General features: G+C 37.4%; 1 protein-coding gene across 6 annotated transcripts in view; it reads right to left on the bottom strand.

The window, feature by feature from the left end:
- The window catches only part of dctn1b (dynactin 1b), a 178,518-nt gene that overhangs the window by 13,352 nt on the left and 143,761 nt on the right, over positions 1–21,405 (bottom strand). For 4 of the 6 annotated variants that reach the window (XM_028801503.2, XM_028801500.2, XM_028801502.2 and 1 more), the window contains 8 exons: positions 21,154–21,282; positions 20,556–20,698; positions 16,803–16,969; positions 12,792–12,806; positions 8,343–8,476; positions 7,894–8,080; positions 4,763–4,836; positions 343–432 (listed from right to left, as the gene is read on the bottom strand). In XM_028801503.2, coding sequence (XP_028657336.1) covers positions 343–432; positions 4,763–4,836; positions 7,894–8,080; positions 8,343–8,476; positions 12,792–12,806; positions 16,803–16,969; positions 20,556–20,698; positions 21,154–21,282 — 939 coding nt within the window. The remainder of the gene's footprint in view (positions 1–342; positions 433–4,762; positions 4,837–7,893; positions 8,081–8,342; positions 8,477–12,791; positions 12,807–16,802; positions 16,970–20,555; positions 20,699–21,153; positions 21,283–21,405) is intronic. The other 2 variants (XM_028801501.2, XM_028801505.2) reach the window with 1 other exon arrangement.

The raw sequence follows: 21,405 nt of genomic DNA, 5'->3' as shown, positions 1-21,405 counted from the left end.
ACTCTTCATGTGGCTGCAGATCGCACTGTTTATATGTGCAGTTTACAAATGACAATCACTTCAATCAGTAAGAACAAGAAAAGTTTAAAAATGCCAGAGCTGGTCTAGAAATACAAAAGTACCTTCCAGCGTGACAATATCAGGGGTAAATGCAAATGTTCATCCAGCCCACCATCAAGGAAAATGGAAACCAAATATCTCACCTCGAACAAGCAGCTGAACATCAATTGTGTGGCAATTTGCACTCTGCCTGCCTGCTGCAGGTGTTGAGAACACTTAGAAAGCTACAGCCAGCGTATTAACACCAAGTAAACACAGACAAGTGTACCAAACTTCACTTACCTTTACAAAGAAGGGAGACGGGAATGTGGCAAAGTCCGAAGGCACACGGGCACCTGGGTGCAGCGACACAACATGCTGGGAAACCTCGTCCTGGAACAGCAGAAGGGGGTGGGGGGTCAAAAAAATGAACAGACAACAGGCTTGTGTGCTGCAAGTTATCAAGAACACTTCACATGCACTTTTAGGAATCTCAATCAATGCAAATCGCAGTAGGCAGAAGCACATCTGGACTGCAGAGGTAAAGCCATCTTCATGTAAAGTGAAGTATTAATTTACTGAATAAATACATAAAACACCTAAATGATGGAGAATTAAAAAGTGAGGAATGACAGCTGGTGTCTTCTGTGTCCAGACAAGTAGCAATCAGAAGTCAAGTCATTTCAATCAAATTACAACATTAGTGTGAAACATTTTAAACAAAGCAAATACCGACGACTAACAAACTGCCTTCAATTACTTTTTTAGTATTAGTAAGGGCCAAAAACTAGCTTTGTAAAGCATTATTTATGGTTTAAACTAAATACATTAATTTCATAAGGATATTTAGATTAGAAACTTTTTAAACAGCTTTTAAAGGATTAATAAAACTCCAGTTACACCAACAGTTAAGCACTGAATCGATGGCTACTTTCTGTGTGTAATAACATCTGATATCAAGTTTACATGTCCATGAGCTGATACTGCAGTTGAAGACATTTACATGAACGTCGCATATCCAAGTGGAGGGCAGGTGATGTCAAACACATTAAAGGGTTTTTATATAAGCTGCAGAGTTACAACATTTTACACTTTTTGTGAGATTATTCCGTCTTGTGTAGAATTCGATGCTGGATGACCTGCTACAGACTGACCAACACCCATAAATGTTTACTCCATATACTGGCATCTCTGAAAGGTTTGCCGCTGCTCCGTTTATCTTATTTGAATAACAAACAAAACATCAGTGGTAAACTGGTATAACAGTGCGGCTCATCACTTCACTGCCAACAATACCCTACAGCCTCTGTTGTGTTTAAAAGGTGTGATTTTTAATTTAATACACACTTCAATGCAAAGAGTAGCGTATACAAAATGCATAAATAAAATCTGCAAGTTGTAATTGCTTGTAAAAAATGAATCATAGCAAAAATTAATTTTGATATTTAAAAAAAAAAAAAACTTAGGTGTGTGGATGTGGGTTTTAAAGCTAAATACAAAGAAGTAGAGGACAGCGACAAAGAATCTGGGCCATTGAGCTTTAAAGGTATCCACAAATTGCTTGTATTTGACAATTTAACGACTATCTTTTAAGCCATGTTGGCAAACGACCTGACAAGCTTTCTGTCTGTCTCTTTATTGCTGGTCTTGAAACCAAAATCCAGCCAAGCTGCAGATGTCACTTTTGGCTTCAAAATAATCTCCACTTTCAAGGTCCTTTCTTTTTATTACTCCCACCTAAGGCCACTAACAGGGCAGCACCTTTTATTTTCTTTCATCAAATGCAACTGTGCCAAAACACAAACTTCAATCTGCGCTCAGAACACTCAAAGCTTTGGCACAATGCAGGCATAATGACTGGTGTTTCTGGGTAGCATCAGCAATGCCTATCGGCTATGAAGTGTCACAGTAGTAGTGTATTCTTAATGCTCATTTTTGAAATTAGAATTTTAACATTTTAATCCATACTGCTTGATTACATTCTACTAATGTGGGGTTCTTTAATAATAATGTTCCTATTTAATAATTAAGGGAGAGAGGCAGATACGTAAATTATATTTTAGGCATCGGCCTTACATACAAGTTCTCACTACATCTGATTCTTCTCTGATGTGGATTGTATGATAAAAATGTATAATATAAACTAAGTGTAAAATGATTATTTGTACTGTAATTGGTGTTTATGGCCATTGTGGTTACTTTATCACCCATTGTGCCCTTCAGGTGTTGCTGAAAGTGAATGTCCCACCATTATAAATGTCTTTTTTTTTCAGTTAACACACTCCATGGAACACAAAAGCTTTCTGTATACATTTAACATGCCACCCAGTAAGCACATTTACTTTTTTTTTTCTTTAAGGGAATAATTAAAATGTATAAAAAAGCAAAATGAACACACGCCTGACAGAGTTCTTCCCAATTTTTTGCTATTTGGATGCCTCGTTCATAAAACACGGCCCTTCACAAAGCATTTTGGACTCCCCAGAATTTCTCCCCTCAGATTCTGAGCCGCGCTGAGCAGCTGAGGTCCCCGTTACGCTGGCAGTGTTCAGGTAGCCTTAGGACTAAGTGCAGTGCTATGGGTCTTGAGCCCTTCTTTAAAATGAGCTGTTCTGTAAGCTATTTTTTTTTTCCCCTTTACCACTCAAATGCCATTTATGTATTTGACTTTCATTGTCTGCTTAGTTAATATTAAAGATTTAAATACATTTTGCACATTGTTACTTTTTTTTTTAATCATTTTACTGACTTTATTAAAAGCAAATAACATTCCATACAAGCAAGTCAAGTTTTAAAAAACTAAGTTCAAGTCAAATTAAACCCATGCAATTGCTTTATCCTTGAAAAATATAAAAATAATTCGGCAGTCATATAACCATCCATAGCAATCTGGGCTTAAGTGGATGCTAGCAATAAATACGAGCTACACAACAACTTTCAGCAACTTGTCTGACCAATCATGAGAGACTTCACTCTTGTGCACAAAGCTCAGAGACCCATAGTGTGTACTTTCCCATTGATTGTGTCTGTTTACAGGCATAGAGCACCCAACATTTGCCATTAGAAAACCTTCAAGCGTAACTCTCCATCAGCTCCAGAATTATAAAATTATGATATCTTATCTGCTGGTTCCTCCATTTGAAAAGAAGAGTCAATCAAACCCATTGTGGGGAGCCACAGAGCAGGTAACATTTCAAAGGCTGCACTTTCTAACTGGGGAGAAGGCTCTGCATTTCAAAAATGTGAATTGGCTGTTACTAGAAGTGACATAAAGACAAGGTGATATTGTTGTGACCACTCACAGTCTCATCCTCACACTAAGAGGCTGGCTGTGAACCTGGCGACTTCATGTTAGAATTAAATAGTTAACTCAGTTTAGCAATAGTGAAATGGTCAGCCCTCACAACTGGATGGCCAGGCTTGTGACTTCTACTCTGCTGCCCTATTTTAGGCCTCACCTCCAGCTACAGTTACATAGTGCGAATAGACGTTTCTGAATTTGTAAAACTCATTCTAAAATATATTCAAAATTCACATACGGGTTTGTAAATCCCACTTTGAATCTTGAATTTCAAGAAACATCATGCAGTTTTTGGTTTCCTTATTTGTAAATTTTATAATACAGCTTTTAGCTTCCCAGCAGAGTGAGGAACAAATCTAGCATCCCTGCTGGGTGCATTTGTTCTGTTTTTAATAAATGAGCTGAACACGTTTGTGTCAAAATACTTTTGTATAACATAACTAGATGAGACTGTCAATTACAGCTAACACTTCTATAAAAAGCATCCCTCATTAGACAAATAAGATTTTTCATGAATATTTCATTAGAATAAATTAATATGAACGTGACAAGAAATTAAAAAAGAAAATCCTTCAACACTTCATTAATTTTAAATGAGCTTTTTTCACATTTTGTGAGGTGAATTCATAAGTCACCTCACCGTGTTTGAGAGTGTTGGGTGCTGATCTGACAGCATGTTAAATAGAAAGTAGAGAAAAATATGTCTTGTCCTAACATATGGTACCAAATAACACACTGATGCTTTATCACAGGATGTACAGGATGGTTGGCGTCTTTATTATACAATCAGTTGTGCAATAGTTATTATGTATGCCACCACACTGTGCTATCATCAAGGCTACCTGACTACCATGAGGATGATGAGAACTGTTAACAGCCACCTGTTTCATAACAGCTTATGGAGGTCCAATACAAATACAACACTGTGTGCTGCAGACCAACTTAACCTGTCGCTGTATCTGGCTAGTCAGGCACAGAGCCTGGTTAAACATTGTGAAGTCTGGGTATTACGCATGGTACCCACATGTACACTGAGGTCATTCTTTACAATAGGGGACACAATGTAGTTAGTCAGTCTGCACTTATTTACTGCACAGACTTCAGCAATATGGGCTGTTTTCACTGCTGTTGTTTTGGCAAAGTTTTAAAGTAATCATTTCAAAATATAAAATTGCAAAGCAGCTCAGGTCAAGCTTTCCTTGATCACACAAACTACAGCACTGCATTCACAGGATGATAGGCATACCAGAAAACAAGCCTGGCAAAAGAAATTGAACACTGGAAAAATGTGAAATTTTTTTTTTTTTTTTTGAAGATCTGAAGCCTGAGATGGAAGTCTGTTCACATGTCATCTACCTGAGCGGCCATAGCTTTAAAAATGATCAAGCATTAGAAAGCGTTTACACATTGTCATGTTGTTACCTTCAGTTTTTCCAGGGTTTCACTCATTGACTTTAGACGTGCGGTCTGCTCCAGAAGTTGTGCTGTAGGGCTCCCTGTGGTTTAAAAAAATAAACAAACAACACATAAAAACCTGAGACGGACGGCACAAACAATCTTGACACATTCACGATTAGTCTTCTCCATAATTATGAATGGCTACCTTGGTATCTTCATGGGTTACCATTGCTACCAGGCCCCTTGATGCCAATAAAACAATTCTGCTTTCAACCTGCCTGCCTCTTTCCTGCTCTTTTACTTCGCTCACTATTCTCACCCTGTCGTGGTCTTACTAAATGACCCATATTCTTCCCAATACATTTCAGAACAGCAAGCCATAAAAGCAGCCACAAAAAAAAAAAAACCTTAAATCATTACAAGCCAAACGTGCTAGCACCATGCTTTGTTATATTAATATTAATATGGTGCCTCTGCTAAGCATGAAGCACTTAAAACAATGTTGCGTGTGTGGGGGCCTTTCGGTAGCAATCAGCTGGTATCCTGCGCTATAAACATATCATGACATGTCCTGCTGCTGCATTGAGAGCTATGAGGAATGCAAAGCGGGGCTGGTGTGGAGAGAGCCCTTTTTGTGGGGTACAGGACAACTGAGTGACAGGGGCTGGGAATAGAGCTTTCATGGACAATACACTGATTGGTTTAAGATTTACACTTTTAGCGCTCAGTACAGACTGAAAACAAGATGTCAGTGCTGATGCTTCCCTTTTATAGTGTGCAGCTGTTTGAGATTTTTATGGCTCCTCTATTTAAATAAATAAATAATAGTTGCTGGAGTACCTCTAGGATTTTTATTTTATTTTTTTCTGCTGTATTTGTTCTTGCTGTGGCTGTTAACATAAGCATATATTTAAAAAAAAGTAAGCTGAAACATACTTGCAATGCCCAGAATCATTAGCCTAAGTTATTTATTTTTTGGCTAATTTGACAGCCCTAATGCAGACACCAGGAGATACAGAGCAGGAGGACTGATACAGATGTTCTAACTGGAAACTAAAAATTTCAGCAATGACGTTGTTTTTGTAAAAGTAAGGCAGTTCTATTTCGGTGGCAGGTTCGGGTACAGTACAGAGTCAGATATGACGGCTCACGTGAGCTGTGCACATTTATTCTGTAAAGGTGTATTGGAAGTTAGTCCTCCTGACGACTAACCAATCTCTCTCATTCTTTCCTAGGGCACAAAGCGGAAGCAGAAGCAGACAATGGCTGACAGTGAGATGAATCGCGTTGCATCGTCGTAGAAGGGCACCAGGCACTCGACAAACAGATTCAGAAACTCCTGTCCAGACGAAGGTACCTTAGGGATTTGAAGGCTCAGCTGCTGGATAAACCATCCTCGCCATCTGAAATCGACGTAACATCAACCCCATGTTGTGCCGCTCACTTCCAAGGACAAGTAAGCTTCATCCCCGCGCCTCGTAGGAGCGACAACACCAACGAAGGCCTCGGCATGTTTCAGCTATGCAGGCGGGGGATCAAGGCTAGAACACCTACATCGGCACAGGCGAGCATCTTGACCCAGAACCGGCTCGACCCTCTCCGCGTCCCCAGTTTGCCTTCAACCCCGGGTGATGTAATCGTGGTAGGTGATTCGATTGTAAGAAACCTCAATATCACATGCCCTAATCGGAAATCTTTTGTTTCTTGTTTTCCCGGTGCTCGTGTCCGAGATGTGATGAGACGTGCACCAACAATCTACGAGAAGCACAAGAACAGGGCAGTGGGATCCATTGTATTACACGCCGGCGTAAACAATGTAAGGCACCAACAGTCAGAGATTCTCAAGGCTGACTTCGCAGCACTAATTAAAGACACGAAGGAGAGGACCCCATCGGCAAGGATCTTCATTTCGGGTACACTACCTCTCGTCAGACGATCAAATGAATACTACAGTCATCTGCTGGGATTAAACAACTGGCTGAAAGGCTTCTGCGAGAATCAAGATATCGGGTTAATCGACAACTGGGACCTCTTCTGGGAAAGGCCGCGTTTCTACAAGCGGGATGGCCTGCATCCGAATAGATTCGGCGCCTGGGTCCTCTCTGAAAACATCACTAAGATAATTCGTCTCTCTTGACTGTCTATTTCTGCTCTTAATCCCTTCCGTAATGCTAATGCTTTGCTAGGACATGATAATTCTTTAACAAAGTCTTCCGTAAAAGTGCACAACATTAATACTCTAATAACCTCTCAATGCACGTAGAAAATCTAGGCAGTGCGGTATAAACACCAATAATTTAATTACAATTACTACTTTAGATGAACAATGTATTAAAACTATAAAAACAGATTATAGATTAAATAAAAAATACACACAGAGCGGCGCTAACAAAAATAACTTCTGTCTCTACTCAAAGCATTATGATGTTCCAACATTGATAGATTAAAAGCCAGAAGTCTGCATGACCATCATCATCAAGTCCTTCCGTGAGAACCCTAAATACAAAGAGGACTATTTCATTTATGTCAGGTAGAATGCCCAGAGCGGACGGGACTGGCCGGTCTCGTGGCCTGGAACCCCTACAGATTTTATTTTTTTCTCCAGCTGTCTGGAGTTTTTTGTTTGTTTGTTTTTTCTGTCCTCCCTGGCCATCGGACCTTACTCTTATTCTATGTTAATGTATGTTGTCTTATTTTAATTCATACTTTGTCTTTTATTTTTCTTTTCTTCATTATGTAAAGCACTTTGAGCTACATTTTTTGTATGAAAATGTGCTATAGAAATAAACATTGTTGTTGTCATTCTTATTTCTAGAGGCGGCTCTCCAAAACTGAATAAAAAGTTTGTCTCCACAGAGTCAATGAAGTCAGGGTACAAAACAAAGTAAGAAAGTACTGACATGAGAATGTGCAAGCATAGAGCGGAGAGAAAGGATTGATGTGAAGGCAGTAATGGACAAACCAAGAGTAAGCTTTTTGAGGCAAAAATTCAATAATGACAGAGCAGGTGTTAAACTTCTTATTATCAACAGTGACAGAGAGATGGACTATCAAGTATTAGGTTCAGTGGAGGACCTACAAGCACAACATGTTAGTCAAAGTATTACAAAAATTTATGAAAGAACAAGGAGTAGCAATAAGCATACAAATCGAACCTGGGGTTTTGCCAGTAATGTCTATTACTTTGGTGCTGGCACTCATCTGCAACAGAGTCTCCAACAGCTGATTAGTTTTTCGGTAAAGTGCACTGGACTGCATCTCTTTTCCAAGCCCTTCCTTCAGTGGTAATTTGGAAACTCGTAGGGGTGGCAGTGATGCTAACTGCGCATTCATCTTTTCGGCCTGAAAAGGAACAGAAATTTGAGGGGTTTTTTTTAGGTGACAGGAACAAAAACTGAAGATAATCAGTTGCAAAACATTCTAAGAAAACCAAACGTTTAATTTAACTTAATACCAAAATGAAAATGTCACAAGTCCAAATCTGTACAATTTTACATCACTTTGACATAGAATAGAACACTGCCACTGTAGAATAATTAAACCTCGTGAAGCCCTGGACAGAACCTTTGTAAATTTTAACAACTTATATTTCAAAGCAACATACCTTCAAACGGTTGTTCTCATCCTTCAAGTGCTTGATACAGAGACGCTGCACCTTGATCTGCTGCATCAGGAGAGGAGAATCAATAACTTGGAGGGGTCCGGCTCCACCAAGGCCTGGCTGTATACCACCTCCACCTGCAAAGAGGACAACAGAAAGCATGAAAACCCAAAAACAAGCCATCAGTCAAGCCTCACACAAACACATGACCAGGTCAGGTGAAATAGCAAAGTGGCAATTCTAGATCAGCTATAAAGGGACACAAAATAACAAATTCTTCAAAACTGCCAAGAGAGACTACAAAGAAATATAACATCCTTAATTATTGTTACTTTGAGTTTCTGCTAAATTAGCAGAAAAAGAAAAAGACTTTTTAGGTTAAACTAGCAATCCATCATAATAAAAGGACAGGTTTATGTTCATCTGTGTCCAGTTCTTTTGCTATTATGGATTTTTTAGTTAATATATTAACAAATTCTTCAAAACTGCCAAGAGAGACTACAAAGAAATGTAACATCCTTAATTATTGTTACTTTGAGTTTCTGCTAAATTAGCAGAAAAAGAAAAAGACTTTTTAGGTTAAACTAGCAATCCATCATAATAAAAGGACAGGTTTATGTTCATCTGTGTCCAGTTCTTTTGCTATTATGGATTTTTTAGTTAATATATAATCTTTACAACTATTACAAGTATATACTTAAATGAAGTTGTAACAATGAATTATTAAAACATTATAGGAAAACAACTGAAGGGTTAACCAAACATGACTTATGGCTTAAAGGTCTGCCTCATCTTAGAGAAACCACCAGTTTGATTTCCCAGGGTTAAAATGAGGCGAATGAGTAATGAACACCCCTCTAGAAAGCAAGGATAAAATATTGGGAAGGCCCAAAGACCCTCCTATTAAGGCGGCACTAAGTCAATAGAAGAGTCTGCAGAACAGCCCTATCAATGGGGTGGCATTCAGGTAAATAGGAGTCTGGCCCTTGTTGATTGGATGGAAAAATAAAGTTCTACATATTATGCAGTCAGATGACGTGATGTATTAGATGATTTAATGTAAAAGAAAAGCATAAACGCAAACACATTTGTGCATACAGTGGGTACGGAAAGTATTCAGACCCCCTTCAATTTTTCACTCTTTGTTATATTGCAGCCATTTGCTAAAATCATTTAAATTAACTTTTTTCCTCATTAATGTACACACAGCACCCCATATTGACAGACAAAAAAAAGAATTTTTGAAATTGTTGCAGATTTATTAAAAAAGAAAAACTGAAATATCACATGGTCCTAAGTATTCAGACCCTTTGCTCAGTATTTAGTAGAAGCACCCTTTTGAGCTAATACAGCCATGAGTCTTCTTGGGAAAGATGCAACAAGTTTTTCACACCTGGATTTGGGGATCCTCTGCCATTCCTCCTTGCAGATCCTCTCCAGTGCTGTCAGGTTGGATGGTAAACGTTGGTGGACAGCCATTTTTAGGTCTCTCCAGAGATGCTCAATTGGGTTTAAGTCAGGGCTCTGGCTGGGCCATTCAAGAACAGTCACAGAGTTGTTGTGAAGCCACTCCTTCGTTATTTTAGCTGTGTGTTTAGGGTCATTGTCTTGTTGGAAGGTAAACCTTCGGCCCAGTCTGAGGTCCTTAGCACTCTGGAGAAGGTTTTTGTCCAGGATATCCCTGTACTTGGCTGCATTCATCTTTCCCTCGATTGCAACCAGTCGTCCTGTCCCTACAGCTGAAAAACACCCCCACAGCATGATGCTGCCACCGCCATGCTTCACTGTGGGGACTGTATTGGACAAGTGATGAGCAGTGCCTGGTTGTCTCCACACATACCGCTTAGAATTAAGGCCAAAAAGTTCTATCTTGGTCTCATCAGACCAGAGAATCTTATTTCTCACCATCTCAGAGTCCTTCAGGTGTCTTTTAGCAAACTCCATGCAGGCTGTCATGTGTCTTGCACTGAGGAGAGGCTTCCGACAGACCACTCTGCCATAAAGCCCTGACTGGTGGAGGGCTGCAGTGATGGTTGACTTTCTACAACTTTCTCCCATCTCCTGACAGCATCTCTGGAGCTCAGCCAAAGTGATCTTTGGGTTCTTCTTTACCTCTCTCACCAAGGCTCTTCTCCCCCGGTAGCTCAGCTTGGCCGGACGGCCAGCTCTAGGAAGGGTTCTGGTCGTCCCAAACGTCTTCCATTTAAGGATTATGGAGGCCACTGTGCTTGGCCAGATCTGTGCCTTGCCACAATTCTGTCTCTGAGCTCTTCAGGCAGTTCCTTTGACCTCATGATTCTCATTTGCTCTGACATGCATTGTGAGCTGTAAGGTCTTATATAGACAGGTGTGTGGCTTTCCTAATCAAGTCCAATCAGTATAATCAAACACAGCTGGACTCAAATGAAGGTGATCTCAAGGATGATCAGAAGAAATGGAAGCACCTGAGTTAAATATATGAGTGTCACAGCAAAGGGTCTGAATACTTAGGACCATGTGATATTTCAGTTTTTCTTTTTTAATAAATCTGCAACAATTTCAAAAATTATTTTTTTTGTCTGTCAATATGGGGTGCTGTGTGTACATTAATGAGGAAAAAAATTAATTTAAATGATTTTAGCAAATGGCTGCAATATAACAAAGAGTGAAAAATTGAAGGGAGTCTGAATACTTTCTGTACCCACTGTATCTATATGCAAATAAAGAATTATTCTATACTCTCATCTGGTCTCCATGAATAACCTCTTTGAAAACAGGGGAAAGTTTTTTCCAGGTGTCTGTTATATGCAGTTTGGTGTGGGATTAGTAAAAGCAGTTGTAAGGTTTGTGATGTGCCTTCTGTTATAATGAAAAATGCCACACATTTAATTAGAACATGCATTACAAAACACATTCCAATAGATGGTGCACTGCAAATGTTGATGCTGAATAATAATAATTATTCATTTTATTTATACGGCACTTTACATTTGTAGTAAACCTCAAAGTGCTACATAAAAAATTTTAAACAAAGACACAACAAGATAAAAACAAAGATAAAACAATAATTAGAGGCAATTTTGTTAATACGCTTTCCTAAATAGAAAAGTCTTTAGCTGTTTTTTAAAACAGCCCACAATCTGCTGTGTTCTCAGGCTCTCTGGCAGGGCATTCCAGAGCCGTGGAGCAGCAACTGCAAAGGCTCGGTCACCCACTGTACAAAGTTTGGTCATAGGGGGCGAAGGCGATACGCTCAAGTCTACATTTTTAACCCATCTTAGACAGGTAGTACAGCTAAAATAGAAATAGGTTGAAAAGCAACTGCAAACCCCAAAAGAAAAACAAATAAACAGAAAATAATAGCAGTGATAATAATAATGTATGTAAACTATTGTGTCAATACTAACTTTGTAGGTCTACATGGGCAAACGTATCACCAAATATATAATAATAATAGTAAATAACAGCTTCTCTCACTGAGGAGCATCATTAGCTGTGCTGATAAATTTAAACAGACGAAAGATCAATGGATACATACAATAATTAGGCACCTCCTGACGTTTATGTCCGTTATTCTTGTTGGATGCCACCCTGACCCTCTATGTAGTCTTAACACCCTACAAGGCCTACAAAATAAAAAATGAACTGGAACTTTGTGACTGGAGAAAATATAGAAAGCAAAAGGGAGCTCCAACTCCTGACACACAAATCACCAGAACATGACAAAATACAAATTTACATGTTTTTTTTTCTTTATCAGCAAAATAAATAGATTCATAGATCTTAACCACACTTGTGCAGATTTGGCTTATCATGCCTTAGGACTTGAGGTTTCAGTCATAAGGTCAAAGAGAAGGTCAGCTGAATTCGCCATTGTAAATGATTTGAGTTGTTCTATATCATGAAAGTGGTTAAAATGGTTCTTTCAGTAAAAGCTTTTATATAAATGACCTGAGACCTCTTGCAGATGATACAGTTTGTTTCCTACACAGATCCAGTGTCCTCGGTTCATATGCAAACCAAAACACAGTAATCGGACAAAGTGACACTGAGACAAGACGGAGACAGACGTTTGCATGTGTATGCCGTAAGGTGTTTATTCTATAACTGTATTTGTAAATGTACAGTACCCTCTGAACCAATCAATGGGAAGTGTGCTGTATAAAAGTAAACTGAACTGAGTAAATGGGCACATGACTGTGTGACTTTCAGCAAAATTCATGATCCTTCTAACACGGATCCTGCAGCAAGCAAATAGTGCCATAGCTACAAGCTAAAATAGTTTCTCAGACTTGTTTATTTCTCTCTTCAGCCCATGCAAAATACCCCCATGCATATTAATCCTTTCCAAGTGGTCATGAAATTATGTAATAGTAGTAATAATAATTCATTTTATCATTCGCCTCACAATGAAATATCCATGCAAAAAAAAAACAGAGGATGACGAGAGCAAACATGGAAGAGATCCAATACCTTTCAGTTGATCCTCTGCAGAACAAATAGGATTGTGCATTGAAAAGATGAGAAAATGATGAGTCAAAAAACATGTGAAAGTTCAAATTAAACTGGTCTTTAAACATAACATGAATAAACTACTTCATAAGAGAACTTTGGCCAGTGTACTGAAGCACAAAACAACACTGAGCAAGCTCTCTTACAATGATGTACATATTTGAACTTCTTTGGGTGATGAAGCCACTAAGTCTTGTGGTAGTGACAACACTGCCACTATGGAAACACATCTGATTTGTATAAAGTTACTGCTTCTGTACACTTTTGATTTTGAAAATGTAATTAGTCCAAATAACAAACCGGAAAAGAATAAAAACGTAGTTTTTCAAAAAGCAAGAAAAAAATAAAATTCATATTACACAACAGTGCAGTCAACTTTCATTTTCTGAACATTTTCGGCATTTTTGCAAACTGGCACTCTCTCATTAATTATTTGGAAAAATATGTCAGAACAACAGTTACACCGAGTTACCAAGCAGTATACTGGCTAGTGGTACGCTGGGGATCTTCACAAGATACTGAAACAGGTTAAATAAAGAGACAGACAAGTGAAGTTTCTGAGAGTCAACAGCTTGCACGAGAGCAAAGATATTGCCAAATACATCAAAATAATAATATTAATAATAAATAACAGCTTCTCTCAATGAGCAGGATTTAGCTGTGCTGGTAAATTTAAGCAAACTTACAATAATTACACCCCTGCATCCATGTCAAGGTAATCGGTTTCCTTGTTGCGTGCTAACATTACGTGTGAAACCTCACCCTCTATATAGCCTATAAGAGGAATCAAGAATTTGTGACAGGAGTAAACGATGGACAGTTGCGGAAGTAAGGAAGTGTCACTTACAAAGACTTTGAGCTGCAGCTTTGAAAGGACAAGTGTCAGGTCCGTAAGAAAGCCATTAATAAGATTGCAAAATAAGTGTAAGTGGCTTGCCTGGGCAACAGACCACCACCAGTCTAATTGTGAGAATATACTAAGTGTGAAGAGTTTTTGATTACTGCATTCCATTTAGTACACCCTCCATGTCAGAGATCGAGCTTTCCCAGTTACAGATTGCTCTAACCAGCACATGAGTGTTGTACCCAATCACAGACACCTTCACTAAGTTCAAATGCAGTGGTAAATCCAGGAGTCTTGTGTCATGTGACTACACAGGTTACTGTGGTGAGCGCAGCATACAAAGAATCTGATTCTTGACAATTTCTTTTCTTTTATAAATTTCATTATCAAATTGAAGAGAATTGTTTGTAAAATGTAATTATTTTGTTTTAAACAGCAATGATGTTGATCAAAGAGTATACTGTGCAAACTGTAGGAGCACTGCACTCAAACATTTATATAACCATCTGCAATTCAACAACAGAATGCATGAAAGTTAAAGAAGCAGCAGTAAATTTCAGAATCATTAAATCCGTGACACAGATAACCGTTAAATTCATGTTTGTGCTAACACATGTCCGTATCAAGCAGGCTACTGAAGGCAAATTCAGAGAACAGAAGTCATTGCATTTTATTTACCAAAAGACTGTTTGCAACAAAGGTTTTTAAAAATGTTCAACACCCAGGGTAAGAGATACGACAGCCGCCATACCCACAATTATTTATTTTGAAGCTGCGTTGCCTTTACTATATTCCGAATGACAGACAGAAAATTAAATGGATATGAATCAGATGGACCTTTACGCAACCACAACAGGTTTGTGGTTGACAAGAACTACGGAAGTATGCTTAAGCACAACAGTTCATTTTAATAATGAGGAATTTACCCTGAAATGCAGATGCTTGCAAACCACATACTTACCTCAAGAATTCTTTTTGTGTTTGCATGATTAGACGTAACAGAGCCACCATACTGAACGCCTTTGCTACAAGTGATTAGACCGGACTTCATAAAGGCTGCACTTAGCAATGGCTGAGTATCTTATGACATTTATGCCACACCTAAACTTTTGTGCATAACATGTTTACAGATAACATGCAAATACCATGTAAGCATGTAACGAATGTCAGAAGTATTTAGATGGTCTATGCACTCTATGTATATACAAGCACATTATATAAATGTCACAATGGCGGCAGGATGCACCATTTAAATACTCCTTGAGCTTGCTATATATTAGTATTGTTACATTGGAATACTTTTATATAGTCGTACAACCAAACTATCAAGCCGTGTTTACTTTAACCTCTTTGCTTAAATTCTTTGCATTTGTTTTAAATACACATGCAACTTTTGTTGTCTTAATACAGTAGAATCCAAGTTAACATTTAGATGTTTAATATTTTCCAAAATGTTACATTTTTGTATTATATTTACAATGTTCTCATAACTTTTTGAATATCAATAATTTTCTGTATTTAAATATATCGAATAGATGCTTTGTATTTCTATTGTAAACAAACAAAAACTATATTTTTAATTTTACAACTAAGTCAGCATTTAGCAATTTCACTTTAACAATTTTAAGTGGTTCCCTAGAAAGCTAAGTGGAGTTTCTACTGAACTGTGTAAATACAGAATATACTATAAAAAGCTGACAACACAAAAAATACATTTAATTGTAATTCTATTAATTGAAATTAATAATTGCAATTACACTATTAAGGGTAGTTAACATTGATTATGAATTTTACGGTAATCGTGCACCCTTATAGCGTTTCCTGAAATTAAAACATTGATACTGCACAGCTGTTGAGCTGTTCTTGAAGGTGTCCTGTGAGACACGTATCATGAAAACTACTGACTCACAAACCTGTCTTCTTCTCAGTATGATGTGGCTTTGGCTCTGAAAAGACCTGTTCTTCTCAGTGTCCCCCAGTTTCCAAGTTCCTTTTGATGGTGTAGGGAACTGTACTCACGGACACTTTGGCTTTCTTTGCAGTTTCTCTAAAGGAAAGTCCTGCACTTTAATGGCTTTAATGGTCAGTCTGTCCATCTGTCTGTCTTTCTGTGTTAATTTAGTTTTTCTCGTCATTATGACAACTTGTCCAAATAAAGCTTCAGAGGATGCAGCAACACAGTTTGTTCCAGCACTGCTTCTCTACAGGCAGAGGGTTTGTGCATAACCAACAAAGGTTGGTACGACTGTAAGAATTGTTTTCATCAACTTCATCAAGGGTTCATTACCTTCCACCGCTGCAGAAAATCTGTAAGTTGCTAACCCATTGCTTGCTCCCTGAAAAAGGTTGTTTTGTAAAACTATGAAAATTGCAAGATTTTCAGTTTGTTGTTACCTAAACTTTTTTTAAACTCTGACAGTTTACTGCTTACTGTTCCTTTGTATCATTTCAGTTTATTTACAGGACCTGAACTGCCTAAACTTTAATATAAACTGGGAAAATTGGGGTGTTCTAAAACTTTTGACTAGTGGTGTAGACACAAATACTTTTATCAAATTTAATTATATTTCAAATACTGAAAAAAAGGAGTTCTTTTACAATAAATATAGTACTGTAGTACTATCTGGGGCGTACCAATCATAACAGTTTTAATCAAGTAATGTGCATGTGTTGTACGGTGACAGCTAAACAAATTGAACTTTGTATCAGAGAAAGACTTTTACAAAGATGTAACTTTCAAAACTCAGAGTCACACTCAACTATTCTTAAGACTGGCAGCAACAGACAATAGGAAAGCTACAGAAATTGAGACCCCATGAGAGGTCTGAGCTGGAGGGTCCACATGAAGCAGGATGTTAGCATTCAGCTCAGTTAGTCAGTCAGTAAACTGGACCATGCCTTTGTTATGATTTTGATCATTACAGACTTGACACCCAGAACTGCAACATTCAAATTCTGTTGTGCTATTTTGTTTAAAGGTGTTATTGTCGCTCTCTGAAGAACAAAAATTCCACTTCCAGTTAAGTGTTACATTTTCAATGAGATTTTCTATTCTTAACAGCACAATGGCAGTTTCTATCACAGCATTCGGAAGGCACTCACTGATGTATCTTTGTTTTTGCACCTACCTGTAGCAATTCCACCAACAATGGAAGCAATTCCTGATGAAGGAGAAGAACGAAGTCCTTCCATAGTGAGTTTCGACTGGTTATTGAGGCGCTGTTTCAGCTCTGCCTTTTCAGCCTCAAGTTGATCAATATCAGCTTGAAGGGCATCCATTGTCTCTTCAAATTCCCTAAACAAAACAAAGAATCAGTATAAATGTTTTTTATTTTTAGCAACATATTTTTCAAAATGATAGCCATTTACACTCAAATACTGACAAGGATAAGGATTGTTCTATTCTTTCATGTATTGAATAGGATAAAAACCGTAAAAAATATTCTCTTTTTCAGAGGTGCAACAAAACCATAATGCATTCTTTTGGACACCATGGCTGAGAAACACAGAATGAAGATGAAATGTGTAATACTAAACACAAACAAGCTGATTCGTAACACAATAAAAATACTGTTGTGAAAAGGTCCACTCCCATTTTTAAGAAGTGATGTATCAAAGCTTCCATTGACATATAACAAGTATGTCCCTGTGGCTGGATGTGTACACAGTATTCTAAATCAGGGTGTTCAATGCTGGTCCTGTTTTTGTTCTAACCAGTTCCTTAATGTGAATCTTCATGTTAACTGAACTCTTCAATCAATCTCTCTCAAGCTCTTTATCCATGGTCTCAGAATTAATGACAACTTTTAATTCTTTTTGCAACGTAGAAACATGAAACTTAATACTACAAAGACTTTTACTGCACAAAGGTCTCCTCATTTTATTTTACTTTCTTAGATTCACTTTAGGTCACCTGTATAACACCTAATCACCTATATAGATGCCATTTTCATCTGTATGTGTTTTCACATTGAAAGATTTAGGAGTTCAAACCTCCTTGGTCCATTTTGAGGAAAATTACAATTTAGACCAGAAGTGAACTGAATTTCTGACACAACAGAATGATCAGATGTAACAAGGAGTCCATAGTGCCTGTAGTTTTTTTTTATTTCAACCTATTTCTTAACTTAAACGATTCCTTATATATTTTAGATTATGTAATTTTTAATTTTAAACAAAACTTAATTAAAAAAATGCAAAACTGTAGCCGTTGTTTATAGATTAGAGTTTCAAATATATGAGACATTAAAAATGTAGCAATAATAACCCTTGGACAGAAAGTGTTACTCCCATTCCTCTCTGGTTTTGCACTACATCTTTTTTAGACATGAAGTTAATAGAACATGCAAACTGTACAGAAACACAGTGATTTAAACCTGCTGCCTCTCAATCCCAAGTCCTGAACCTGAACTTTCTGTGTCAGGTTTACATGTTCTGTCCAGATCTTCTGAGGGTTTCCATCTCCCAATCCAGAAATTGTACAGGTTAGATTAACAGCACCTTGGTACCACTAATTTATTCTGGTGTAAAAGAGTGTTGATATGTCCCTGAATGCCAAAACACAGTTTCTCTCTTCACAATCCTCGACTAGAATGAGTGAAATCATAAAACATGAAGGATATCAGCAACACAAGACATCCTTTCATTTCAGAAACCAGTTAATTCAGTTAGTTAAGAAAACTGAGTGTTCATTAGTTATATTTAGATGGATACACATTTTAAATAATTTTGTATTCAAATAGGTATATGTGGTAATTAAGATTTAAGTACACTGTAGTAAACTGACAGTACTTTGAAAATCTGCTGAAGGTTTATGGGCAGTAGTTTTGGCAACAAGCAAAGAAATGACATGCTATTTCTCAAAACAGGGAAAACAGAATCTCTAGCAGCAGCAGCAACAGTACACTACAGTGCATGGGATCACTTACAGGGCTGCTCACTTTAACTCTCCTTTTACCTTCTTACCATACACTTTGAAAAGCATGCAAAAACTTTTAAGCAACACGCACCTACTTATACTCCATCTCTGTATGGTCAGATTTTACTTGTTGAGATTTTTAAACCACAGATAGCACTCAAATGAACAAAATGTCTCTCCACTATTAATATTCATTTTATATCATTTAAACTTGGTAGGTTTTACTTATTAAACAACCCAACTATTTAGCCCAAATGTTATTTGTGGCAATAACTTAAGAATAATTCATCCTCCTTCTCAATGTACAACATTAAAATGAGTGAAGAGTGGCAAAAGAAGCCAGAACAAGAAGAAGCCAAAGGAAGCAAAAGGGTTTCTGTACAAGACCTAAGTCTGGGATCCTTATCAAGTGCACCTTACTTCTATACAACTGTGTCACATACTGCATACCACATTACCACAACGATATTAAAAACTATCAAACTTGACATTGAGAGATCATTACAAAGCATCTTCATTCAAACCTTAAATTATTAGTCATCCTTTGCTATCATTCAGTCCAAAATTAGGATGACACCAAAACAATTTTGCAAATTGCCCTAGTTTACTATGAACAAGGATTAGCAAGAAGTAAAAAAACAACACTTCAAAAAGAAAAAAAATACTTTAGAAACCAATTGCTGTACTTACTAAAGGTTAGAATTAATATAGATAAAATCTCAGGAACTGTCTGCAAAGCTAGCCTATGGGAATATACAGCAAGTGGGCTTAGATGAAAGGCTATTAAAAGGACAACATGGTCTGGAATAGAAGGGATAGGCAGAATGTATGGAACCCCTTCCATCTGAGGAGGACAGCATGGGCTGGAATGGGGCTGAGTCTGCCTGAGCTGGACTGAAGTGAGGCAGGGGTGTCAGCACATCAAGGAAGCCATCGAGGAATTGTTTGGTATAAAATTTCATTGTCTCACTGGATTAAAGTGCTTATCTTAGAGCAGTGTTTCTCAGACTTTGCAACGTTGGGATCCATTGTTTTCTTTTAAGTTTACTGATGATGCAAAGACAGTATTTGAAGAGAGGGAGGCTTTCCCTTCTGTAAATGGAGTGCAATTAGAAAAGCCAGTGTAAGCTGGTCCCCTTGGTGAAATGAGCACAGTTAGAAAGTGTGAAGAATATCATGCAGCATTGTCAATCAATTTGGCAGACTGGGCTTGTGTCACATATGACAATAAATCTGAGAAAACTGATTACACTACTTTTTTTTTTTTTCTTTTTTTTTTAAATCAGTATATAGCCTTGCGTTATTGAAAAAGTCAACGCTGTTCTCCACCTGCGTTTCATCACTAAGTTCGCAATACCAATCATTGATCGGTGTTAAGCAGTTTCTGAAATTAAAAAAACAGGGAGCAAATAAAAAAAAACATACTGCAAATTAACCGATAGAGCCATGCCACAACTAAACAGAATGAAGCATGATTTTATCAATAGCTGATGGAGATACTGTTTTTCATAATGTGATAAGAAGAGAACAGGACAGTGCTTTTGAATGAGTAGAAGTAATTAGTAACTTTTGTTTGTTTTGTTGGTAGACATTTGCTCAAACCCACTGTATACTGAGGCAGTTCTACTTTCAGGATTTCATGCTAATGTAAAGTCAAGATATTTTTTTTACCAGTCTTTATCACTGAATTAATCAACTTTAAATCACCTTTGTAACATTACAAAATATTGGTGATGTCCTGGATGGAGTTCTGCTGTAATCCCTTTCACACCACCATCACCAAGGACTGCATGCATAGTAGTTACATAGTACTTCTGACACCACTGATTAACCAATGGCACTATGGCTGAGGCCAACTGACTGAGGCCAAAGCAGGGTAATACAGCTACTTATTAATATATTACCCAGACTTTATTCTTCATAGTACTGTTTACCATAACCACCTCATTCACTATGTACTTACTTTTCTTTCTTCTTCAAGAGAGTTTGAGTCTCATCTAGCTTTGTTTGTATCCTCTCCACCCTTTCATCAGCATCTTTGGAAGAAGAGTCCAGCTTCTTTTCTAGAAGACTCAGACGAACATTGGCCTCACTGAGCTCTTCACCCTGCAAGAAGGCAGTAGTCATAATTCATCTAAAAGTACATTTGATGTTAATATGTCAAAATGCTCAAATGTTTAAACTGTTCTGTGAATACCATCATTTATTATATCTGCAATGTACCTATAATGGACTAATCCCATAATAGCAATTAATTACACAAAATATTGCAACAAGAAATTTACCATGAAACTGATATAATGTACTTCTAAAAATCAAAAAATAACAGTATCAATAAACTCACTAACTTTATACAATATTCTAAACAAGGTCTAAAATTGAATAGATAACAGTTAAAATCACACTGCAATGAGTATTACGATGCTAATATTTATATGTGCAGTTTTTCATGAGAAGAAAATGCTGGAATAAAACAAAGAAAAAATGTGTCATTTTTTTTTTAAATTCAATCGAATTTGATTTAGATATATAAATATATTTTAAGCGAGTATTGACCCCACCTTGATTTTTAGAGACTTCTTGAGCTCCTTGATGACAGTCTCTCTGTCCTCAAGCTTCAGTCCTAAGCCCTCAGCATCTGTGATTTCTGCACGTAGAGCTGCTGCCCTTAGTTCAACAGGTGGAACTGGCTGTAAAATAAAAATAAAATTATAAGCACCAGCAATAAAACACTATTTATAATAAAAAAAATGCATAGATGAAAATAAGCTTTCTGAAAATATCTGCAACTAAGTTAATTCAGTTCATAAACA

This window comes from Erpetoichthys calabaricus, chromosome 5 (assembly GCF_900747795.2).
Source record: "Erpetoichthys calabaricus chromosome 5, fErpCal1.3, whole genome shotgun sequence".
Classification (NCBI taxonomy): Eukaryota; Metazoa; Chordata; class Cladistia; order Polypteriformes; family Polypteridae; genus Erpetoichthys; species Erpetoichthys calabaricus.
Note: the sequence above shows the minus strand (reverse complement) of the source record. Positions and strands in the feature narration are given on the sequence as shown.